Source organism: Ambystoma mexicanum, chromosome 2p (assembly GCF_040938575.1).
Source record: "Ambystoma mexicanum isolate Mex_15411 chromosome 2p, UKY_AmexF1_1, whole genome shotgun sequence".
In the NCBI taxonomy this organism is placed as follows: Eukaryota; Metazoa; Chordata; class Amphibia; order Caudata; family Ambystomatidae; genus Ambystoma; species Ambystoma mexicanum.
In genome coordinates this window covers 1,133,002,858-1,133,029,733 of record NC_090923.1, presented here as the reverse complement: position 1 = coordinate 1,133,029,733, position 26,876 = coordinate 1,133,002,858, and the positions used below count along the sequence as shown (strand labels likewise).

General features: G+C 47.0%; 1 protein-coding gene across 4 annotated transcripts in view; it reads right to left on the bottom strand.

Annotated features, from left to right (window-relative positions):
• EML3 (EMAP like 3) overlaps window positions 1–26,876 on the bottom strand; it is a 743,130-nt gene that overhangs the window by 284,315 nt on the left and 431,939 nt on the right. For all 4 annotated transcript variants that reach the window (XM_069645189.1, XM_069645191.1, XM_069645188.1 and 1 more), the window contains 2 exons: window positions 8,278–8,412; window positions 7,243–7,381 (listed from right to left, as the gene is read on the bottom strand). In XM_069645189.1, the coding sequence (XP_069501290.1) occupies window positions 7,243–7,381; window positions 8,278–8,412 (274 nt within the window). The remainder of the gene's footprint in view (window positions 1–7,242; window positions 7,382–8,277; window positions 8,413–26,876) is intronic.

The window sequence follows — 26,876 nt, the reverse complement described above, 5'->3', positions numbered from 1 at the left end:
CGAGGAGATGCCCACAGGTCTGACTGCAAATGTAACGTTCTATTGTTCTATGTCCTTGAGACAGGGCCCATGGCGAGGGAGCAATGATTGATATGAATAGTTTGGGATGCGCAATAGCTACGTGGGCGATGAGGCCGTCCGTTCCCAAAAACATGTTACTTCACAACACTGGAATTACGGGCTGGGGCACTGTGGATTTAGCAGGCTGCATAACGCACGGACTCAATGGATGTTTCTAATGTTATGTGAGTAATTATTCAGGCATTTTGATCCCGGGATGAGGGAATGATGGATGGATGCATGGGCAGGTGATTTGATACAGAGTTTGCCATGTACAGGGCTTCTTGGGATCTATCCGCCTCCCCTACGCTATGTGATGCAGGGCTGCCATTGTGGGACCATCGTCCATCTGGCCTTGTTGAGCCCTCCCTGTCTCGAGGCGCCCTCAGACACTTGTGTCCATGCACGTTAACATTCCCATCTGATGGAATCTGTTTTGACAGACGCATGCACAGGTACACTCGTTTGTGATGGTGTTTGCACCTCGATATAGATGGTTATGAGTCGCAAGTGGTTTTGGGGTGGTGATGATCCTTTTGGTTAGGCTAGCATGCATATGGCTGTGGATTTTGTGTGATCATTGAAGTGAGTAGTTGGAATGTAGTTCTGATGGCCATTCTGTTCTTTTTCTTTTCTTTTGGTTGACAGGTATCTCCTCCCCTTTTGCCACTGCCATCTGTATGCCACTCCTGCAGATGGATTTTACTCCCAACACCTGCTGCTTCGTGTTAATCAGTGGAGCAGCATTATGATCTTATGGGACGATCGCCAATGGGCCACATGCCCTTACGCAGTACTGGTGGCTCGGAGCAACATTTCGGCCTTTCAGCTGGACTAGTGCCTCCCCATTGGGACGGGCCTGCGGTTCTGTGCGCTTCCATGTTGCCTTTTCGTACGTGATTGTGGCTCTGTGTACCATGGGGGAACAGGGCGACACACAGGTAGTGGCTGGTCATTTCTTGCGGAAGCAGCCCACAATGGTGATTGGTGTTTTGGAGTTCATGGCCTGATGGCTGTATGGGCTTGGTGATTTTGATGTGCATTAAATTTCTATTCGGATTTGGCCCGTGTAGCGTTTTTCTTTGCAAGTGATGTGGCATATGCCAATTTGGGGGGCGATGTATTGTGAGGAGATCTGCATCGGGTTCCGGCTTCGGGGTTTAGTTGAGTGGTACTGTACTGGCCGCGTTTGCCTACGAAGCCCAGTGAGGTCAGGGATGGGGGCTGCCAATATGACAGTTTGAATGTTGTCATGCTCAGGGGCGGGGGATTGGGTTTTGTGTAACAGATGCCGGTCAGCCAGGTGGACTGGTGGAATGATGTGATTTTCGGAATATTGCTGGTCACAGGTGCCTGTGTTTGCGTGCGTTTCTTGGTGGGGGACTGTGGTCATGTCCATTGGGATGGCTTCTGTATTCGTGCCATCTGTGCCCTGCAGCTCCCATTGGCCCCTGTTGTGTTTCTTTTGTTCGTTGGCATGCATGGGTGACTTGTACATTTCAATGGTTGCATTGTGGCTTCATTGCACCTACGGGGAGTTGTACTTTGTGGGCAGGGAGCGGTGTACAGGCACTCAGTGGGGCCGTTTACGGTTGATTCGCGATGCCGTACTTCTCGCCATGGCGGAATGGTACATTACGCCATGCCTGATGGCGTTAGGTGCATGTCCGCTAGGGTCGGAATTGGCGTACCGTTGCACCATGGTGGTGTTTGCGGTTTGGCATGGCGCGCGCGCGCGTGCTTGGTGCAGTTAGCGTTGACGTTCACTACGGTGTCGCTAATGGCTTCGTACTTTGCGGTGACGGGTCATAGTCGCACCGAGCGCTATTCGATGGCGGTATTGCATTTCCGCCATCGTTTTTCGATTTCCGCCAGGGTCGTAATGAGGGCCATTGTACTCAAGCATTCTCCAATGGCAGGATTGTAATGCAAGACTTCCAGAGGCAGGAAAGCACCTCCAAATGAATTTTAGGAGAGTAAGTTCAAAAGTTCCCCATAGGAATCAATGGGACAAAGTCAGTAGGCACAGCAGAGGTTATGGGGCAAAGAAAGGTCAGTTCCAGCTGTACCCTACAGGTGCAGAGAAGACAGCAAACGACCCCAGGGGACCCCCAGGAAGACCGCCTTGAAGAGGTCCAGTGCCATGTTGGAGTCCTTCTTCCTCCCCTTCTCCCACCCTTCCCTCTTCCCTCCTCATGCCTCTCCCTCCATTCCCCCCTTCCCATCACCTCCCCTCCCTTTCCTCCTCCTCCCACCTCCCTCCCTCTTCAACATAGATCTACTCCACTTCTCTCCCCTTCCCTCCATCTAATTGCTCTACATATTGTTTTGTTGACTGATTCATGTTAGTAATGCTTCTATTGTTACTGTTATTATTACGTTAATTGTATCCTGTTGTTATATGTGCAGCGCTTTGGTCTAAAGCACTATATAAGCCTAATAAATACAATACAATACAATACCTGGAGGAGATGCAGCACAGCAGAATCCAGGCCGGCGGATGTCTACGGCAAAACACTGTAGAAGGGGACCTTAGGACACCTTCAACCATGGACTATACGTTCCCTTAAAGGTAAGTCTCAGGAGGATAACTCAGGGGCAACACGCTCGCCTTGGAAGCAAGACGACACAGAGCAACACAGGTTGGATCCCCGGGTCCGCGCCTCTGGGTATTAAGCGGTTATAAATAACCTATTATAACGCCGGCTGTGCTTCCCTGCACTCTGCCATGCTTCTTTCGGAAAGGTACATGAAGAGGTGTTGGATTGCAATGCACAGGTCGTCGTGCTAGGGGAGCCTTTGCTTCTGTCTGTCTTGAGCGGAATATGGTCCCTCACAAGCAGCACCAGGAAGAACTGTAGGCTTAGCCGTGGGGCCAAAATTGGGAATTGGGAATGGCTTATTCAAATGCGCCAACCTTTCTAATGAAATGCTCACAGGTGAGTCTGAGTCGTGGATTGTATTTTGTAAATCTTCTTTATTTTCCAACTTAAATTCAATTCATTGAACGAATCATATTGAGTTGACTTCACTCCTTATATACATACTTCAATTCAAATAAACAAAACAAGTTCACATCTTATGACAGATCAATCCTTGCTTTACTTTGAATTCCAGTACATTGACTTGTAATACGATTTTGGTTTTGCTTATAGTTCCTAGCTCTCAATTCAAATAAACAAATCAAGTTCAGTGTTAATTTCACACCTTATAACAGATCAATCCTTGCTTTACTTTGAATTCCAGTACATTGACTTGTAATACGATTTTGGTTTTGCTTATAGTTCCTAGCTCAACACGTGTTTCCCCATTGTTGTTAACAATGGTTCTTCAGGAGATGGAACTTTTTTCAAACAAAAAAGAAAAAAAGAAAAAAACAGACTAAGTGTATTTTCTTGTCTATAAAGGGGGAAAGACATACATTTAAAACTTTATAATTCGAGACGTTTAAAGTCATATTGTTATGACTATTTCCATATACAGGTAGTGTAGAATTATATGACTCACCCAGATTGGTAATTTTGCTTATTATCCATTTGGTAGTAATAGCTATGTGTGGTATCCTGTTCTTCTTTGTGAAAATTGATGATTTATTCAGAATGTACCTTGTATCTCAATTCTCTATATTGTCAAGGGGAGAGAAGAAATGCTATTTTTGATTCCATACAAAGTAATGTTTTAAGGAGCGTTAAAGTAAGTGGCTTGGAGGAAGGCATACTGCTTACCTAGCTACTAAAGCAAGAATTCCTTACCTTTTTGTCTTCTTGAATTCTATACTGCCATGATAAGCGTGCACAAAGTTTCCTGAGCGAGTGACCCGTATTGTTGTTAATACGCTCGCTATTTAAGCCGAAATCGAAGCGTAATGACGCCATTGCGCCGCGCCCCACGTGATCTAGCGCAGCGCGATGATGTCATCACGTAGAGTCACGCGATTTTCGGCCATTTTGAGTTGGGAAAGGCAGTTTCACGGATGCTTCGTAATGGAGAAGCTGATTTGGTGTTTTTTATCATTTTCTACAAATTAGGTTATTTTTCAAACTTTTAGTTGAAATAAACACTATTCTGATTAAAGAATATTTTTCTCTTTCACAAGAATCACATTTTTTGGCGTGACATACATTTCAAGAAATTGCATAGTGGCCAATTATGATAAGAAAACTTCCATTTGATCACTAATATAATATTATGTGGGGATGCACCATGTCATTAGTGAAGGTGTCGGTTATTAAACTCTCTTGTTCTCCTATCTTATTATGGAATTAGTGCAGTAAATAATAGTTTATAAAAAAATTGAGAATGTCATATCTTGGTTACATTAACTGTCTCATAATGGTGTACTTCCCAATAATACAACATTGGTTACATTTAAGTTCCAATGCTTTCACTTGAGTTGCCATTCTAATTTTCCTAACTTATAATTCCAAACTTCAACATATTAGTTATTATTTTTTGATTCAAAATAAATCACATAAATGTTTTAAACACACATTGTAGAATTTACCCCCTATGTAATTTAGATGCAAATTCAAATTTACAACCCATTGACCATCTCTGTATCATAATTTAGTCCTGTCACACATGTGTCCATAATGCAAATCCATTTACTTTCCTGTTTTCGTAATATTTCTACCTTATTTCCTCCTCTCAGTGGTAGCATTACTTTCTCCAAGCCAAATATCTTAGGTTTTGTCAAGTCAAATGTCGAATGTTTCGTGTTAATATGTACAAAAATGGGGGATCGGAGATCTTTGTTTCGGATGGCTCGTATGTGTTCGAAATTCTCACCTTCAATTTTCTGATTGTACTCCCAATGGAGAGTTTTCCACATAAACATTCAATTCTATAAATCACAAATGCTGAATTGCAATTAATCATTTGATCTATTTGTTTTGTTTTGCCATTTGGGAGAAGAATGTCCTTTTTTCCTTGGTATATAGATGGGCTTAATTTGCAATGTCCGCATTTGAAGGTGCCTTTAATGTTGGTTTGAAAAAACATTTTTCTTTCATTCAGTATTGGACTCAAGAAACATGGACTGACAAGGTTTCTGATGGTTGGTGCTCTCCTAAAACAGACACTTGGAGATTTGTCCAAATGTTGTTGCAGACTTTGGTCTATGAGGAGTATATTCCAGTGGTTTGTTAATATACGTTTAATTTTGTTGGCTTCTGTGCTATAAGTTGTGATAAATTGAGTTTTGGGTTTTAAAGTCCCAATTTCTGGTTTATCAATGAATAAAGAATCTCTTGTAACTTGCTCTGCTTTGTTGATAGTGGTTTTTATGATCTTTGATCCATAGCCTCTCTGTTTGAATGTGTGGTAGGTATGCTTGTTGCTCCTGCTTCGTCCACACAGGCAGAAGGGTTGTGATTATGAAGACGCCCCAACATTCCTTCTGAATTTCAAGTTGCTGTGTAGTGTGCTCTGTTCCGAGCACCTACCGTGGGACGACATTCAATGCGAATACAGGAAAGGGCACAGAAGATACATGTTTTCACCAGGAGACAGAATTCAGGAGGGCATCATTACAAGTTTGGTGCTATTTCGGCGGCGGTAAATCTGCCGAAATACAGTCAAACTCAATTGCTGTTACTGCCGCTTGGTTCAGTGGATTCATTGTTGGATTACAAGTGGTTGTAGGTGGTGTAAATCCTCATTTCTCCATAGGGATTTCAACAGAATTACTGTCTGTGATACTTTCGCCGGTGGCAATTCCGCCGATTTTGCCGATTTTTGTCAGTAAGGTGGCGGATTTACCTCTAGCTTTTTGCTGGAGGTTTATCCTCCAGCTTACCACCAAACTCATAGTACGGCAGTGCGGCTGTAATGCTGCGATGACGGAAATACCGTCACATTACCACTACTTTTTACCATACTGCCCTACTCGTAATCAGGCCCAAATCTGAATAAAGGAGTGACTACAAGTTCTTCCGCAAGACATACTTTATTGTTCTCTAGCTAGTAGGTCAGACTGTAAATTATAGGGAATTGGGGGTTGAGAGGGAATCACAGCCTATCATGTATAATGGCAGTCGTGCATCCATTCAACTTTTGGTGGCTGCCCAATCACGTGAAGGTTGCCACTTTCCTGCTGCCAGACTGTTCCTGGGCTTGGGGCTGGTATGTGTCAATGAGCCAGACACCTATGCATTTCAATATAATCTGGTCAGATACTGTGCTGTCCCTCCTCTGGGCTGCAGCTGGGAAATCACAATATAAGGTTCACATCTGTGTTCAATATTCGCCCTCATTATAACTCTGCCGGTAGTTGTGCACCGGTAGTTGTGCACCCGGGAATTGGCAATTACTGGGGCATTACAACCCCCGGTGGACCCGGTAATTACCCATTCCCGGCACCGGAAAATATTAGTCCCCAATCCCATTTGAGTCCCATTGGACTCAATGGGAATGGGGGGTCGGATGCACCAGCACCATTCGTGAATGGTGCTGGTGCATCCAACATGGTCTGCGAGCGGGTGCCGCTCTGCCTGCCAGGGTAGACCTGGCGGGCTGACAGGCACCCGCTCGCAGACCTCATAATATGCCGGTCCAGAAACAACGGTACCAGCAAGCTTACCAGTAATGTTGTTTCTGGACCGGTAGGGTTGTAATTGTGTCTCCCGGGCTGCTCTCCTGTTCGGAAACATCTGGTCCCTGGTGGAGCAGTTCTCGCCATTCATCATTTGCCCACACAGAAACACATCTGGCAAACAAAGGACTGGTACAAGTACATGCACTGGTTTTTAGATGGTTGCTCGTTAGAGCCATCCCCGGGATGCAACAAACAATACAGTTAGGAGCATCTGTGAACGGAGGAGAGCACAGGGGCAACGCGCTGGTGCTAGACCACGCAGAGCAACAGAGGTTCGAATCCCGGATCCGCGCTTAGAAACCATCTCAGGTATGGTGTTAGGCGTGCTATAAAAAAACTATTAAGCAAATAAATAAATACGCCATATAATTAGAGACACAGTGGTGTGACTTTAGTAACACTGGGCAATGCCAGAGTATATGGTGTACCTTTAATGAGATGCTAAAGGGGCTGTGCACATCTTTACAGCGTTGTGTTCTTAGTGAAAGCCCAATAGTCAGGTAGGAATACAGCATAAAATGACCAGGGACCCAGCACAGAGGGGCAGTTGCGTCTAGCCTCCAGCCTCCATTTCAATTGCATCTCACCTTTGGCCCCCTTGCCTAGGGTTTTGATGTCGGCAGCGCTCTTGCCCCAAGTCAGGATGGTGCCCTCGGAGTCTCCAGTAAGGACGTCGCCGCTGAGGTTGAACACGAAGCAGTGCATAAACTTGGGCTTCTTGTATTTCTGCAGTGGTAGAAAGAGTAAGGGATGATACACAGGTGGGCCCAGACACTGGGAGGATGTGGGGAACCCAATACAATGGGTGGTTTTATAACCAGAAAGGGAGGGCGGGGGCCCATCACCAGGAGAAATATGAAAAAGAAGGGGCTAGAGGGGAGGGCGGGGGTCCATCACCAGGTGAAGTATGAAAAATAAGGGGCTAGAGGGGAGCCATTGAGAGAGAGGGGTCAAAGAGAGGTGATGGCACACTCAAGGGGGATAAACAATGCCAACATATATGCTTTCAGAGATCAGAGATCATGGGTGGTGGGAAAGAAAATATAACTTGCCATTCAAGAATTGTGCAGAGGGAATGTGATACACAGCTGTCACTCACAGGAAAACCCACTTACTCTGTTTAAACAGTATCCTTCTATATATGGCCTCCACCCTTGTCTTCTTATTCCTCCTCCACCCATTCACTAGAACCCAGGCATGCATCGTGGGCTGCTGCCTCAAATATGCTGTACTAGTGTAAGAGCCTGTGTACAAGGGCCAAGGTGCAGGTTTTCATTGACTTCGTAGGACCACTCCATATCCTAAGGCAACATCTCCCTCTGGCAGTGACAACAGGTGAAGCTGTGCGAATTGTCATTGTCTCTGTGTATCCTAAGGCAACAACTCCCTCTGGCAGCGACAACAGGTGAAGCTGTGCGAATTGTCATTGTCTCTGTGTATCCTAAGGCAACAGCTCCCTCTGGCAGCGACAACAGGTGAAGCTGTGCAAATATGTTTCTACAGCGCATGACTGCATCGGACAAACATACATCTGGCCTTTTATTATATTGTTAGATGGTCTTAGAGGTGATAGTGCCCCACCTGCCCATGGTGCTCTAAATGCCCACACGAGTCACTCTTACCCCAAAGATGCCTTGCTTCTTGGCAAGGACACTGCCACTCCAGCTCCAGAAGAAGACGTGGGATTTGCCACTGGAGATGATGTTGCTGCTGTCCTGGGGGTTAAACTCCACTGTCAGAACGGACTCGTTTGTGCTCTGTAAAGGAGGAGGGATTTAAGATGCCAGAACAAACTCCACAGGGCAAACAGATAGCAAGGAAGACACCCCTGGTCAGCCCTCCAGGAGTGGGGGGGGGGGGGGTGGGTTGGCCTATCCCTACACCAAATCTCCTAACAACCGAGCTATGAATGTCTCCTACAAGCTTATCGGGGGACAAGGCTTAGCTAAAAAAAAAAGAAGGGCAGGCACACACACATCGTGTGGTCACAAAGTTCAACATAGTAAATCAATAAAACAAATACTCTCAGGACAGATTAAGTAAGAATTCAATGAAGAATGAGAAACAATTAAGCGTTCACTTCACGTGGTCCCCAACTCAGACGTGTATGTGGCCTACGCAAGTAAATGGTCCCCTATAGGGACAATCAATGCACGCTTATCTAGCTCAGGAATAAGAGAATGCAAGATCCATGTGTTCATTCCCTGCAAATGCTATGGATTATTAAAAAGAAAACAGGTACTCCCTGTGTTCCAAACCGAAGCAAAAAGCATCTGCAAAGAAGTTGTACACTTTATGGAAGCTGTCCAGTACTGTCCATGGGCGCTCATAATGATGACCTTCCTGAAATGCGGGAGAATGAGGAAGGGGGCAGATCACTAAACTAAAGAGTGTTCTCCCTTAGCTAGCCCATGTGATATATGCTATTGTTTTAACTTTAAGCAACGCACTGGTGCCATTTTTGTTGTATATTACATTGGTGTTCGGGGCGGGACGTTTTTACATTTGGTAGCTAAGCTATTGGATTTTATATTAATAGATCTACATTTGGGTCCATAAGCTCCATTTTATTATTGTATGCATTTGTATGTTGTGATGTGTAAGGAAGGAGCTTTATCTAATAAACATATTTGACCACTTCTAATACGTTCTATTCACTCTCAGTTCACTGGCCAGGTGTAACCGAGAGTCTGCCCATACATGGCCATTTCCCAGTCCCAGTGACTGGCAGGCAGGTTCCTGCTCCTTCTAGTAGAGAATGAGGGGGTGATTGGGCTTTTAAGGGGGCTCAAGCCAATCCTACAGCCTCTGCCACTAAAGATTCTACTTGTTAATTGCCTTGTTCCTTTGCAGTAAATCAATGCGGTTTCCAGCATATACCCCAGAATCCTTTAGACCAGAGGATTTCAAACTGTGGAGTGTGCCCTCCTGTGGGGGCGCTGCATCATTCCTGGGGGAAGGGAGGAGGGGCAGACCCCAGAATGAAATAATGTATTTTTTTAAATATTTTTTTTAAAGGGAGGAAAGAAGAAGCTGGGCAGGGGGGACCCGGGGCCAGGGCGGCTTGCCCATAATGGGCGAGGGGATGTTGACCTAGTGGCCCCCTCACCCATTATGGAGGAGGCAGCCTAGTGAAACACTGAGAGCTCCCACAGCTGCTTTTTCCAGCTGAGAGAGAGCTCCTGGGCTGGCTAAATTGTCAAGGGGAAACACTATTTCCCTTTGACAGTTCAGTTCCCCAGCCACACATGCTCAGTGAGCCATGTGAGTAAGGCTAGTGATGTTTCGTTTTGCCAGACTTGCATAGCTCACTGGAAATTGTGGCTGGGAACTTCAAGTCTGTATGTGCGAGGGGGGGTCTTCTGTGCACCTTTGCACATACATACAGAGCAGGCAGGAACAGGGTGTTTCAGCACCCAAGCTCAGGCCCCTGCACACATGTGCAGGAACCAGGAAGCTCTTGCTTCCCGGTTCTTGTTCATGATGCAGGAGCTGAAGCGTTCGGGAGGAAACTTCAGGAACGGGGCATAAGGTACGTATATATTAATTAATTTTTTTAATTTAAATATGTGTATTGATATATGTATGGTGATGTTATGAGTGAGTGTATGGTGATGGGTGCTCGTGTGAATGATAGAGTGATTGCTGTGTGAAGGCTGTATGAATGTGCGTGTGTGTGTGTTTGTGTTGGTCAGTGGAGCTGATTTTGGCAGGTGGGTAGGGGGGAATGTACAACAAAGGCATGCCTTTGTTGCACATTCCCCCCTACCCACCTGCCAAAATCAGCACTTGTTCTGAGGTACTGTGGAGCCCAAGGGACAGGGATGTTATTTTTTCACTAGAGATCTATTATAGATGTCCAGTAAAAATACCACGACTGCCCCCGGGCCCCCCAGCACCAATTGCTTTCTACCCAATTTTTTTTAAAAGGTTTGCTCTAAAAAGCAAATCTGGATCATTTCTTCTGCATTGAGAGTAGAGACTCGCAGCACTGATAATTCTGATTGCTGTCCCTACACCACTCCCCTTAATAACCGACTTACACAAGGCCATGTCACGCTGCGCTGCGCGATGCACATCTGTTATTCGTGGAAGCGGCCTGGAGCAACGCCGAAATAGGCCACCAGAGCCGCTAAAGATGCTGCCTAATTACGTGGCACCCAACGAGCCAGAAGGGGTGCAGCAATCACCCCTGTTGTCTGGAGTTTCCTTCATCACCACAGTTCCCCATTGCCAGGAGAGGCACCACACAACAGACACTGCTGCGGCCCAGAGCTTCATTGAGCAAACCAGTGGCCCGTGGACAGGAGGGGTGCCGTGCAACCATCCCCCCAGTGGCGTGAACTAATCAGCACCCTGCTGTGCCCCATGAGCCAAGTGGGGATGTTGCCTACACTAACACCGGTAGTTCTGGTTTTAACAGCACAGCGCTCCCCATCTCAGAGATGGAGCGCCACCTAGACTCCCGCTGCAAGACCACCTCTTGTTGCAGGCGGGCCCACCCACAATCGCAGGGCCGTGAGTTGCACTACAGGCTTCCCCAGCCAGCTTATCAAGCATGGTCTGCCTCTGGCATATTTGGTCTGGGTCCAGAATCCCTACAGGGCCCCTCACTGCTGCCATATCAGCTGGGCCACACCTGCCATGCATGGCACAGAATCCAGGACTCCCTCCATCACAAGGACACCGCTCGGTGCATGCCTGGGATTTGTGGCCTAGGACAGCACTTTAGTGGGCCCCTGCTGCTGCTGCTGCTGCTGGGTGGCCTGGATCCTCACAGACTGCCTGAACCCCCAGATCGTCAGCAGCCTGATTCTTCATGGATCATCAACCAGGCAGACCACCACAAGTCGCAGCATCAGAAGGCAAAAGTATCATCAAAAGGTATTTTGTTTCTTTTTTCTTTTTCAACCTTTATTTATAAAACAGTCATAAAGCGAGCAGCTTACAGGCCAAACACTACAGGTGCAACAATAAAGATATGACCAATAATTGCAAGAACATATACAAATGTAGGTTTGACCATGTGCAAATGTACCAACATTGTCCTTTCCCTTATCATTCATCAGCTAAGGCCTGGTGTGGTATTCCCCCCCCCCCTCCCCATGGAGTCTTCAAGCTCAGCGCCTACCGAATATCACCTGAGCGGTCACCAAATATTCTCAGGGTGACTCGACGTCGGCACTGATTTCACATAAGTCTCTTCACGATCGCTTGCACAGACCAGTGTACGCAACCATTCCACCCGCCTGGCAGGGTGCTTAGATTGCCAGTATTTCAGTATACATTTTTTAGCCACTGCGCATGCAACATAAAACATTTGCCGCATGGTTACAGACATTTTCCCTATGTGCCCCAGTAAGCACTTAATTGGCGAGAGGGATGGCAGGATTTCCAGCACAGTGCCAAGTGCTGCCGCAACCTCACTCCAGAACTCAAGAACAGGGGGGCAAGCCCAATACATCATGTGAAAGGAATCAGCTAGTGTACAGTTGGGGCTAGCACCCGGGGAGAATTTGGCCAGTTTTCTCGGCGTGTAATGGAAGTGATTTAGCACCTTAAATTGTATCAGGCGGAGGTCAGCAGTCAGGGAGACAACCTTAGTCAATTGGCAGCCCCACCAACATTGCTCATCCCTCAATTAGATATCCTGGCCCCTTTCCCACACCACTCTAATACAATTGCATGGCTGCATATGTGATTGTATAGGTATGTTGTTTCTACATTACATCTTTGAGCACCAACCGCGTCCTTTGACTAGCACTTGCCCCCCATTTTCCTTGCTTGTTGTCCCAGATGGCTCAAAGAACACTCCAACTCCCAGAGACGCTCCAAGGGCTTCTACTGATTTCTTTGGCAGGGCGCTACGGTGGCTCCTTACTCTCTCGTCTATATATAGCGTTTTCCACCCTAACCCAAGTGTCCCTATTCCCCGGGTTAGTAGAAAGAGAATATAGACCCCATACTGTCTAGTCTCTAGAATGCTCTACGTGAGAACCATAAGACAATTGCTTTCTCTGTCTAAGCCCCCTCAGGACATTAAAACTAGCCCTACACTACCAATGTTCTTAGTAACTAGTCAAAAGCGTGCTGGCTCTTCTGGTTGGCGCATATCCTATTGATTCCAATTCATCGTGTATCCCATGAAGTATCAAATAAGGTGCGCACAGTGATTGTTTGATTCTTAGATCACTAGTTTATTCAAGGCAATTAGCATATACCCATTCAGCTGACACATGTTTCGACCAATACTTGGTCTTCTCAAGGCTGGGCTAAATATTGCTTGATTATGTTTCAGACCGGCTATATTTAAAGGTACTTTTAGGGTACCTTAAACCTGGATTCTTCCAATGTATAGTAGTCTCCATGGTAGTGAGGGACTCAGCGGTGTGCTGTGTGGTTGACTGCGTGGAACACCCTCAAGTTCCTCACTAACTATTGCTCTCCCTTCACTACTCTTCAGCATCCAATTCCGCTCATCTTCTCTCCCTCTTGTACCTGCATCTTCCTCCTCTGTCCCTCTAATGTTGCTCTCCTTCTAATACTTACCTCCACCCTTAGCTGTTACTACTCTCTCCTCCACACTACTACTCCCCCTCCACACTACTCCCTCCTCCACACTACTACTACCAGTCCATGCCACCTTCTTCCCTGCCATCCCTTTGTCACACTCACACTTTACACTCAACCTCTACACTCCCTCTAGCACTCTCACTCACCCACCTTGCACACAGTCACTATTAGGGAGAATTCTCTGTTTAGGCTGAATGTCCTAACCTAGTGAGTCCCCCAGCAGCTTTGCTGGATTTATGGAGTTTGGTTTTTTCTCCTGCCAAGAGTGAGACTCTTTTTTTCCCACTCTTGGACATGATTTATGGTGTTCCTCTGAATGTTAATGTGTTTCATGGGCTATGGGGTCTTTTACTCCATAGGGTCTCATATGTTTTTGTATGTGTGTTACACAGCACCCTCCGTGCAGTAACACCGGGGTGTCATAGTGACCCCCCACCATAGACTCCATACCCTGGGACTGACTACTGTCTCCCAGGGCATGTAAAGTCACCATTGGCTTTACTAGTCCCAAATTACTAACAGAACCAGTACAAACCATCATATTGTGGACGCACTGTTAGGGGCAATCCGATTGCCCCTGGGTCTGTTATTCGAGGGGGCACTGTCCCGTCCCCCCTCGTCGAGTTTTGGCTGGTGGCAGTGGATACTACTTTTTATATTCAACCGCGAGTATATCTCTATGGGATTTTCCCATTGTTCGAGGCTAATACGTTTTAACATAGCCTCTAACATACCGGTGGTTTATTTATTTAATATTAATTCACTGGTTGGTATTTTCTGCCAGAACTCGGTTTTAAAATGGCGTTTGTGTTCGCCTCTGTAACTCCAAACCAAAGGTCGAGCCCTTTGTTCCACTTTTTGGCGGGCTTCTCCACAGAAGCCTCCAAAAGTGGTGCCACTCTGTCTGGGTACCACAGGGGGTGTGGGAGGGGGTTTAGGCACATTGGACTGAGTTACCCTGGTTACTCAAGTCGCACTCTGGTGTGATTGGCCCAAGTGGTGATTGGCATGTTTGATTGACAGCTAGGCTGAGTGAATGGGGGTGTGCTGCATAAAAGCAGGGCTTTTTGGACTGGAACTTCAGAAGTCGCCACAGGACCTGTAAATCCGACGAGGGAGAAGCTGAGCCGACCTGCTACGACGACACCACCGGTGGAGCCCTGCTGAACCGACTTACCACTTCCCAACGACAGAGGAGATCTCCCTGCTGGAGAGTCTTCTTCCCCTGACTGGTGGGCACAACCAGTTTATCTTCTTTTCTCGCATCCCAGGACGTCTTGTGGTCGAATTGCCCGTGCCAAGCACCCCGGCAACCGGATAGCACTTACCACTGGACCGCGAATAAAAGGACTGCTCCTTTTAATTGAGAACTCTGCAGCTGGTTTCTTCCCTGGCAGTGCAATGGACTCCTGCTTTCCTCCCCGACGAGATCCTCTCTTCCTCCGGACGAAGCACCGACTTCCACCCGCTGCCAGGAACAACTGCCCCCGCTGGAGCGTTCTCACCATTTTAAGATACCGTGTCCCCCAGGCCTCCCTTTCTAAAGATTGTTACAAGGTAACAATAATCCCTTAACCTTCTGGACTGGGCTGGCCGCCTTGACCATCTAACTGGTCCCTTTCTTTTTGGTCCAACTCTTTCTGAACTTACTTTTGGGCACTTTGAACCGCGTGACCTTGGACACATTTCGACCAGAGCCTCTTAAAGTGGGTCCGGCCTTGTTGACTTTGACTTTACGGTTTTAACCTGCCTTCTCCTCCTACTGTGTTCTTCTGAAAGTGTTGCGATCTGTTTCTATCTTTGCTCTGCCTTTCTCTCTCTTGTAAACCGATTGATTAGAGTGCCATCTTCGTTAAGCGCTCACCGCTATCTGAAAATAAGTGTTGCTTTACTTACGACTTGTCTAACTAATCGTTGAAGGGAGTGTATATCTTTTAGTGACCGTGTTTTTGAACTGCTTGATATTAGTGCCAGTGTGTTTTACTAGATGTGGTTTTAAATAAATAATTATATCTCTTTTACACCAAGCTCTGGTCAGTGTTGGCTTGTTCTACTGTGTTCTTTTGACCTATTGTGAATACTCTGTACACTGCCTAACTCTTCTTGAGAGAAGGCTGACTGCTCAGCCACAGCTACCAGGTAAATATGGGTGGTACAGACTGCTACCAATTGGGGTTACTGCCAACCACCTGTAGTCTTAAATCTTTTGCAGTGGTTCCAGAGGGAACTGCACAGGTGTCTGCCTAACAGTCACCACACAGCATTGCTTGCTCTCCCCAACCAATACCTCACTTTTCTTCTATCCACCTCAGCCCTTCAGTCCACCATCCTTCCTCCTACAGATCTCATGGTCTGCCACCTTCTACTCATCTGACCTTACTTGAACAACCCACAACTTCCTGTTGCCCCTCTTATCCTCCCCGTTCTTCTCCCTTTGGATTACTGGCCCTGACCAATCTTGTCCTATCCTCCATGCCCTGGAGGTGTTACAAACATAGGAAGTTGCAAATAGCGGGTTAAGCCCCACCCTTTTCACCAGGTGGGATTGCCGTGCTGCAACAATGGCGGACCAATATGTAGAGTGTTCGAGTTAGGGGCTGCAGTGCGGCAATGTAAGGGGAAGTTCCCTGTGTGAATGCTGCTCCACGTCAAGCCCAGAGCTGCTGTTCGGCTACAGTGCGCAAAGGTGCTGGGGAGTGGTATGTGGCATATCAGAGAGCCATGAAAGATCTCTGTTTCTCTGTCTTCTCTCTCTCTCTCTCTCTCTCTCCGTCCCTCCCACAGGTGGGCTCTCTATACTGTTGCTGCATCGTTTTTGTTCTAGCAAAGAAAGATAAAACTTGGCCAGCATTTTTCTCAAGAGGCATAGGATAATGTAAGTTGGTACTGCACATATATAAACAGGTACTTGAGGAGGGTACCAAAATTGGGGCCCTTTCAACTGTCAAAGTCCCCTGCTGGGGTAGAAATGGCTCTGTATCCAGCCTGCTAGGCCTCCCACCCCAAGCTGAGAGGGGTTCCTATCCTCTTGTGACAAGGTCAAATTACAGACCTTGTCGCACTATCCCCACTCTTCCCACAACCCCCCTCCCTGGACCTGATAGTCGCATTGTTATGGCCACATGATCTGAAGAAAACAGCAGGTCCTTTCAGGACTCTGCACACTCCCTGAAGTCTCACCAGCTCAGTCGCGGTAACAGGAGGCAAGAGTTGCATCAACAGGTATTTTGTTTCTAAATGTCATCTATGAGAGTCGCCTGTGACCTTTGTCTACCCCTGACCCCCCCCCCCATGCGCCCCCATTTCCTTTGCCTATCCTCCCTCATCACACAGCCCACCTTCCCTGGACTTTATAAGCCGCGTTGTTGTGGTCACATGAGTGGAAGAAACCAGCAGGCCTCCTCGTGCCCTTGGCATGCTCCCTGCACCCTTGCCAGCCCAGTCGCTGCAACAGGAGGCAAGAGGATCACCAAAGGTATTTTGTTTTCACCTCTGAACGCCACCCTCACCCTTTGTCTAGCCCTCGCCCCTATTTCCCTTGCCAACCCTCACTCCTCCCACAGCCGCCATTCCTGGACCTGCCCTTTTCAGATACTCCCTGTACCCCTAACACAAGCCTCAGATCATTTTGACAAAATGGCAACCATCTAACGACCCCCATAATGCACCAGAATCGTGCTGTACAGAGTTTACATTGTCACAGACGGCTAAAGAAATACTCAAAGTCTCCCAGATGGCTCAAGGGTTTTTATTACGACTTCATTATTGACCCCGTGGCTGCACTGCACTCTCCTGTCTAGAACAGCACCTCCTCCCTAACCCAGGCATCCATGACCCCCAGCTTAGTAGATATCGATTATTGAACTCTACTGTCCAGGTTATGGTTTGTGTTGGAGGTGAACACCTAAAGGCAGGATGCCTTATATGTCTAACCTCGCTGAGGGAATACTTGGGCTGTCCCAATACTATCCCGTGATCTAAAGATAGATATTGCATTGTGCCTTTCTGACACTCCACCTGACTCCTCTCCCTCTCCTACCTTCCACTCTCCCCTCGCACTACTCTCTCCTCACTTCAACTACAGCCCTTCACTCTTGCACTCTTAACCCCACTTTCCTCTGGGCGATTGGCTTACCCTGGACAATCTGGCCTTGCCTTCGCAGCCTGGAAGGTGTTACATACAAAACACTTGATATAGCCCTTCAAGTACCGCCCATTCCATGCTGGCCCACCTCGCAACAATAATGGCCGCTGCTTTGGGTAAATGTCCCAGTTTGTGTTAGGGGGTTTGATCGGGTCTCCCTACATCCTGGTTGGTGACGGTTGTTTTTATGACCCTGGTGGTCTTTGGGGTCCGCACTGGTCTCCCTCCTGGCCGGTCCGGAATGGATGTGCATTGCACGGTTTCACGAGCGACCACGTAGAAGCTCTGGCTCAGGTCACTGTTGTCTACTCCTCTCTGATGGTTGCCTGCTGTACGCATATGATTCTGTGTCCTCATTGAGAGCCTCTGGTTCTCTATTGGCGGTGCTTGCTTAACTAGCAGTGTGCATGAATGTCGTGGTGTGGGGGGGGCGGGGCGGGGGCTGATGATTTTTCCATTTTCATGTCTTCTTCCATGTTTGCAGCGGTTCTGCACTTGGAGGTATGGGCTGATGCAAATGGGCACTGCTCAAGAGCAAACTGTCACATGGGGAGGGGACAGGAATTGGGGCCCTTCCAACTGCTGCTAGCCCCCCTTGGTAGAACTGGCTCTGGATTCCTCCCTGATAGCCATCCCACCCGAGGCTGAGAGGGGATACCATCCCCTGTTTTGGGAAGGGCAGGGTACTGACCTTGTCAAAAAATACAGGCATCCCTGAGGGGCGCATTGAACCACCTTGTCTTGAGTCTTGTTTAGCTCACATTTAGGTACTCCTGAGTTGTGCACAGAATGTGTCTAATCTTGTACACCACTGGATTTAGTATCTGGCAATTTGATATTTTGCCACATACTGTGCCCCAGGTTTGTACACATTTAGCTACCCCCTAACTGTCTCACATGCTGTCTCACTTCTAACTATCTCTGGGCATTTGTGCTCCATCATTTCCAGATTGATGCGTGTATATCTAGACGCTGCAGTGGCACATTACTTTGCTTGGTATCCAGGCATTGCATCAAATACAGTTTCGAATGCAAAAGCTTCAGGAAAAAATGAATTTATTTTGTAGGTAAAGTTTTTTTCCTCATTATAATGGGTTTTAAGGGGTAAACAAACGGGAGTTGGGGGGACGGGGAACCCGCCCCCGCCTCATTAAAAAAAATAAAAAAACGTGAATTTTTTCAGTGCATTTATTTTCAAAGGTTTTGCATTCGAAGCTTTTGCATTCGATGCAATCACTACGAACCACTTTGCTTTAGGTTGTATCCCTGAGAAAGATGACTGTGTTGTTTCCTTTTAGTTTGCTCTGGCATGGCATAGATGGGCATCCCCTGCCACATACTGTACGACACATTATTCATAACCAGACACCAAAAGACCTGGCTAAACTTTTACAAACCACCTCCAATCCACATACCCCTAGGTGGCGTTACCTCTCTCATAGTGTACCTTGAGGAAGCTCAATGAATTTCATGCTCTACATTGTCATCTCCCATCAAGGGACTCACACTTCAGCACTCTATTGCACTCTAAGCACTCATCCAGACACCAGTTGGAAAATCCACTAAACTGTACTTACATCAGGGTATACCCAGGACATCGTGGTGAGATGTTTCACTCATACAATATTGTGTGTCATATTTAGGTGTTAGGAATGTTTTCTCTTTTTAGCAATTTTCCCTCCATTTCTACGGACCCCCAAAATGTTTGCTTTTGTTTTCTAACTCTGTCCTAACTTTCTACAGTGAATTGAAGCCTTCAGCTTCACTCCACTGCACATTTGCTCGTTGTTGTGGGGAAACTGACTAGTGCTTCAGACTGTCAAATACATCCCCTTTCTTGTTACATGTTATCTATTTTTTGGGTAACTTTGTGTCATTCACTGCATTTTACAATGCAGTGCAACGGGGCTTCATTTGTCTGACCCTAGATTACACTCAAAGGTTGTATTTGGTTACTTTGGATGTGCCTAAAAGACAAGCTAGTGGCAGCAGTTGCATTTCAACCATTTTTTAAATACCTTTCATTAGCACTAGCGCATTTCCCCACATTTGGCTACTAACTGTGGCTGGTGTCATAAGATGGCCGTGCTAAGAGGTTTTTGCTTGTTCTTTTGGCCAACTTGTTATGTGGCCTTCTCCCTGCCCTGCCAGATCAGGAAATGCCTTTTAAGGTTATGTACTTGCCTGGGAAAGCCTTGATCTTCGCGGGCTAGTGCAGGGTCATGTGTGCGTTCCCAGGAAGTGGGCTGGGCCACTCCCCTGACTTTGGATAAGAAGATGAGTCCTACAGCCATTCCCCAGAGATCCTGGAAGAAATCCTGCAAGGAGCCAGGCAGCCTGCATTGCTGAAGACGAGTGAAGAGACCGTGGACCTGTCCGAAGAGGCTTGGAGACCAACCTCTGCTGCTGTCCTGGAAGAGCCCTGTCTGGCAAGAGGTCTTTAGAAGTCGTTTGTTGGAGCTTCATCCCGGGGAGTGGAGGGAACATCCATTCCAGATGTCTGCTTGGTGCCCTGTGAACCAGAGCCTTTCGTAAGTGCCCCTGAGCCAATCTGTGGCTGACCAGCTTGAGGTTTGGGCTACTGCGATGCAGACGTCGCAGTTCTGTGTTTTGGCCTGGAACTTTGGGGACTTCCAGCTTGTCCTACATAGATCGTATCTGCCAAACTTCAGTGTTTCAGCATCCAAGGGACCCGAGATACAAAGCTGACCGCAACAACTGAGTTGTCTACTGTTGCCCTGCAATGGTGACAATCACCAGAAACTGCTTTCCGGCATCCTGTCGTGTGCTGAGAGGAGGCCTGCACCTGAGTGAGCTGCATTCTTCAACGGAACATGTTGCACCAGCATCTGTGGCCGACCGAGGATTCACTTGAACCTGCAAATCCTGGGCACAGAGGACCAGAAGAAACAGGGGGAAACGCGACCTCTGACATCCCTCTGAAGACCTGCTCAGTCTGATGAGAAACCGGAGTACAGGGGGTGAGTTAAAGTTGTACTTACCTTCACCCCATCTCCCCTTTTAAATGTTTTCCTAAATGTTAACACTTTTACAATAGTTTGGCTTTGCCATTGCTTGTTTATGCAAGCACTCTGAACGATGGTGACAGCTTTATTCACATGAATAGATGCTTACCTGACTTCTGGAACTGTTCTTCCATCCACAGGACCGTCCTCCTAATGTTTTCCTGCCTTACAAAACTATTTGGAACTTTGTTCAGGGCACAAGGCCCCAGTCAATTTAGGGTTGAACTTCTAAAGTTAGGGTTGTAATCTTGTGGACTGCCATTGCTAATCTAAGTATACCTTTCCTTTCAGTATTGTGGAGTGGGGGGGGGGGTATTGTGGGTTTATTACACAGGCTACTTGAAATGTATAGATGTATTTCATTATTAGTGTGTGTGATTGTATTACCTGCTTACAGGCATTTCTAGTGTTTGCTTGGCCATAAAAAAAATATAGTATTTTTACAACTACTTTTCTAAGTATAATCCTTGTTTACTTACCTTGTGGACTCGTTGTGGACCACTGACCAGGCTCACCCCTTCCTGAGACTTAGCCTTGGCCACTCTCCATGCTACCTTGATTAGTTTGGCTACAGCTCCCAGAGTTGTCCGAGTTCACTAACAAGGTTTTCCTCCTATACAGCTGTCCACAAGGCCAGAGTATAGAAATCCAGTCCTAACACTAGCGGACCCTGTGAAGGCCTCCGTGGGACCGATCATTCTGTTTTTTGGCGGTAAGGTGGATGATTTACCTCCAGCATCTTGCTGGATGAATACCCTACACCTTACCACCAAAGTTGTAGCATGGTGGTGCGGTAATACAGTGGTAACGGAATTACCACTGCATTGCCACTGTTTTTTCCCACACTGCCGTACTCATAATGAGGCTCATGACTTACATACTTTCTTATGTTATTGTTTCTCATATCGGTGCCCCTATCAGCCTGCACTGACACATTTTATGCTCTAGTTTACTCATACCTTGATATCCCAATTAAAACCTTACTATGGAGGTCATTACAACCCCGGCGTTAAGGGTTAACGACAGCGTTAACACTTAACGCCGGATTCCCACTTTAACGCCTGCTTTTGGCAGGCGTTAAAGTCCATGGCGCTAACCCGCCATGGTGCTAATTACGCCGCCGTAATTTACGGCGGCGTAATTAGCGCCTTCCCCACTCCCATTATGCCCTATGGGGCAAAAATGGGAATGGGGAAGGGAAAATGGGAAATGGGGATTTACCGCCCCACTCACCTTGGAATGGGGCGGTAAATCCGCCATCCACCATGGTGTAAACGTAGTTTACACCATGGTGGTAAAGTTGGTGCACTTAGCACCAAGGTTGTAATGACCGCCTATGTCTTACATTCTCCCTCACATTTAATCCATCCTTCAGAAAGTGTACTGCACTGTTTCAAAATTGTACTCTGTTGTGCCCACAAGCAACCATCACAAAAATAGGACAGTGTACTGCTTTGAACTTTGCTTTGCTCCCTCCAACATGTGGACGCATCTGAAAAGGCGTGTTTAATCATTCCTTTCATGTGCTGCTACTTCGTACTTGAGCGTACTCCCCATTTACTGCGATAGCTCTTATCTTGGTATCGTGCCGACATCAGCATTGCACTGTACTCACTTCTAGATTTCCTTTAGAGGGCAGGTTGAGCCGTTGCACTCTATACCATTATGTCTCATAATTGGATATCCCTTTGAGGGTACATGGCTATATACTGTGCTCCACACCTAGCTACTCTAACTGAAGGCCTTGCACTGGTCTACTTCATGTAAGACATCTAACTATCACTGGTAAGACTTTCTACATTTCTCTGGGTCACTGCCTTTGTTCACCTAATGACCCTGCTAAAAAGCATACTTTATTGCTGTACATGTTTTACCTAGACCTCCTTAGAGTAAAAGCGAGCTACAATCTAATTATCTCGATTGGTGAACCAAGGCACACTGAGGCAAGCTACACTCCTCATTAGTAAAACATTGTTCAGCATCATCTTCTGTATGTTTTGCAGTCAGAAGAGTATGACACAACACATTGAGAATGCAATACCCGAGGAAGGATAGCCAAGTCAGAAGGGAATTAACCTACAGGCGCACCACCAGCACTACAAATACTGCTCCTCTTCAACCAACACACTCAATTATGCAACAGTGACACGCTTGCTCCTGGGAAGAGGGGGGAAGGGCTACACACCAGATTTAATACATGCTTGGTTCCACCATATCTCTCCACCTTCCGACATGCCCCACTTACCTCACGGAGCACACGATGGACATCCCAGGAAACAGGATACATGGAAAGAATAGGAACTTTGGAAGTCCCCCCCACAGTCAATCTTACACGTAACCAACTCAAGAAAATACAAACTGAGGACATCAAGTTCAGAACTTTGCCCCAAACATCACAGCAAAGATGCCCGAGACCACACAACCGCAAAAAGAAATTCTACTACATGGGGATGTGTACTATTGTGCATACAATGTAGGTTTCTGATCACAATGTAATTCAAGAAGCTTCAAAGTTTATAGAATGATATCATAGATATTTTATTGGATTTCTTGCCCTAAATGAATTGCCAACATTTGTTTCGACCTTCCAGGCTTTATCAAGGCCTACTAACAAGTAAGTGCTCCCTTAACTTTCAATTCTCAAATCAATTTGTATATCAATTCTACAAATACTGTTATATGTTTTTTGATGTCCTGATTTTTTAGGCAATTGTGCTGTGAGCCATTTAGCCTAGAACTCCTTTTAAAGACTGAACTCCTTAGCCATTCTTTTAGAATATTTTCTTTTCGATTAGATTGTTTCTTTAATCTCCAGTTTTATGTAGAAGGGGAGCATTCATACTGAAGGCATTAGTGCGTGTAAATGTATGTTCCAGAAAGGTTTTTGAATTGATGGGGTGAATGGCACAGGTATGTTTCCAAAGACTGCGGGCTAGCACGCTCAAATTATTGTTGGTGGGCGCAGGAATAACATGGTGTACTGCTGTTCCTTGTAGTACATGGCCCTAAAAAGAACCCTCAACCTATACGCTCCCTTCATCACCACAGATCACAACAGACAATTTCTTGCTAGAATCAGACGAAATTAAAAAACAAAAAACATTTACAGCAGCTTTCCCTTGCAAGTGCATGACCTTATATGGGATTTCCTGACCTGGCAAGGCACCTGGCATGACCACCTGCTCAACATAGAGGTAACGCGAGGAAGGAACCCCCTACCAAGGCGTAAGGAACACTTACCTTCCTGAGGAGAGGATTCAGCTGACTCCTGCTGTGAGAAGCTGAGTCCACTTTGCTACAGTCTAGAGGAGCCGTCTAGAGGATGCCCTTCAGCGCAGCCTGACATTTTGTGTTGGCAGGGCTGTGATGCACCTGGAGCGTGAGGCGATTTCTCTGTCTTCCAAATGCCCTGAGTCTCAGGCTTGTGCCGAACCTCAGGCCTTGACCTAGTAACGACTACAGAGAGCTCATAAGAGTTAACATGGGTACAATGCGCAAGGCACTCACGGTGTGTTGCTGCAGTAACAGAATCTGGAATTTGAGGTGCCAGCTTGCGTAGCAACCCCGTCAAAGTCCTCAAAGGGCCCCTGGTGTTTCTACCTCTATAAGGCCATGTTGCACCCTTAGTGTCACCAGCGGTGTGAGCTGGGATGAGCCTTGGGTTCAACTTCCGTAGTGTCGCATTTAGCCACAAATGGACTGCTAGAATCCATCATAGAATCAGGTCCTCCCTGAAAACAGTGGCAGCGCCGATGTACCAAAGAAAAAAGAGACCTACCTACCTTCCCCCTTTGGATATGAGTAACCGCTTCAAGTGATCCAGAGGTGGCACAGTGAACACTGCTTCCCACCTCCAGAGAATGTTCTTGAGGGCCCGATGCGAAAGATGGTACCAGGACACATAGGCGTCCCGCAGTGAATTGGTCCCAGGCACTCCAAAGAGAGCGAGTAGGGAACACGTACTCACAAGAACTGCTGTATGATCTGCAAGTAAAGAGGCTGGTCTACCACAACATAGATCATGGAGGAAACACTGATGGGCAGCCTAAAGAAAAAGAACAAACAGATTGGAAAACCCAAAGGACACGTGGGAAAATAAAAGGAACTGCTGCTACGCAGGCATCCGATCCCGTCACAGCAGAAAAATCAACTGCTGTTGGCCCCAAGCGGGTGTACTTGCAGCATGCTTACATTTAAGTTTGAAGGACATTTGAGGGCAGATGCCTCCAGACCCATCCCCATGGAATGCGCACCCATATGTATGGTGGAAGGAATGGGGACAGGACTTAGGAACAATGCTATTAGATGACACGTCCTGTTTTTTCAAGGGGTGAAAGGTCGTGCTTCGTCGCTTCCCGGGATGTCACTTTGGGGTGGAGTCAAATTACATCACTTCCGGTGATGTCATCAGATGTCAAGGGTCGTTAGGCAAGGGGTGGGTCACTTTTGAAGCGAGGGGTGGGCCACTTTTGGGTGACCGGGTCTGTTCCTTGTCCCAGTCCGGAGTATCGAGAATCTATTGCCAGAAGAGTAGGGCCGCGCCTTCAGCAGATGATCCTGTCCCTCTTGACTAGGTCTTGGGAGGTGGTCCCCGAACTTCCCTCCCCTATAGGCTAGATTTGGTAGCTGTGTAGAAGTGCAGGTTTGTGATCAGAGGGAATGTGGTTCCTTATTTTTGGGGGGTGGAGGGGTAGTGCCGCATTAAAGTTTGTGGCGGACATACTGCATTCTCATCTGTACATTTTCTAGTTATTTCCTATGCACAACTTTACTATGACAAATATATGCTTGCAGATATATTCTGTGGACCTTTCCTTATTGTGCGATGATCAAAGGTATTTAAAATGCCTTTAAATCATCAGTTCATACCACATGGAGGCTGGCTTACCTGCTGGGGCCTTTCTACCACTTGGGAGTGTCAGATCCCAATGAAAACAGCCTGTAAACCAAGTAGGTTAAAATACCAGGGTACTAGAAAAAGGTCCAAGACAAATCTCCATAACAGTGTAAAAGGCTGTCGCTGGTGGCAAACAGAAGGCTATGCAATGCAGGGTGACTTCACCTGGCCACAATATTTATATGTTTCCCTGGAAACCCTGCTAGGCACCTTCCCAAGGAAATAAAGGGAAATGTTCTCTGGAGCAATGTCTGTCTGAGAAGCACCCACCCTTACTGTCTGGCAAAAACTGCACTGCTGGCAGCACAATGTGCAGCAACATATCCTCCACACAAGGTTTAATCATTTCCTTAAAAAAAGAACTCGCACCTTGTGAGCAGCATAAGAGGTCAGACCTTGTGAAAAGAGTGACAGCCCTGACTTGGTGAAAAGTGAGAGAGTTCTGACCTGGTAAAGATGCGCGTACTCAGACCTGGTGAACGGTGGGAGTATAATGAAATCAAATGTGCAGACCCTGGATTTGGTGAAAAGGGTGTAAGCTTGGAACAAGCAAAATACGTGAGAGCTCAGACCAGGCGAAAAGTGAAACTTTGCAGCTTCTGCATGCTTCTTCTGCATAGCCGGTACCAGTGAAAGCACCTCTCCCTGCAGTGTCGCCTTGTAGCCCTCCAAAAGAGTAACAGCGCTATCGACCGTCCCTGGACCGTCCCTGGATTAATAGTGAAATATTCTTCTGTCCTGGTGGACAGCTCTTCCACAAATTCCAAGTCCCCCAGGTAGTAGGTGTTCAATGTCCAGCACTCGGTGGGCCTGGACGGCCCACTCTTGATTTCAATGACTAGTCGGAAATTATCAGATATCCCCCTGGCCAGGAATCTAGCAGACAACAACCTATGAGATGTGTCAGATGGGATACAAAAAATGGTTGATTCTTGACATGGAGGCATGGACCCCTGAGAAGAAAGAGAACCCCTTCTCTGTGGCATCTAGCCATCTCCATAGATCCACCCAACCTAGGGCCGTGGCAAAGGAACACACTTTAGTACAGAGTGTCAGATTCCTAGTGCCCACGTGTGTTCTGTCTAGACCTCGGTCCATCACCTCATTGAAGCCCCCCACATGTTTGCCTGTTCCTTGAGGGTAAGACCCTGCAGCTCCAAAAGAAGGTTGGCCATGAGCGGTAAGGGTGCGTATACTGCCACCATGCCCCATGTGGCACCCCACAACTCCCCCATTACATCACATAGCGCCCCCTCGGTCGGTCTTCACCCTATCAAGCTGGAATGGAATCCTCCTATAAAGGAAAATGAGAACCCCTCAGGAATCCCTTGAGGAGCCTGCATGGAATGCCACCCTGTAATTGGATCTAAGAACAAATGTACACTCCGTTCCCGCCAGGTGAGCCGATGTGGGGAACACTATGTTGGGGGATTGCCTGTTCAGATATTGCAGCACCAGTCTGCGCTTTACGCTTGAACACAACCCATTGACATTCCAGTTCATCAGCTAAACCTTTCCACTATGAGCCATCATCCCAGAGAAATCTTGCCATATCTCCAGTGACTTGCCCCGATCTGTCCC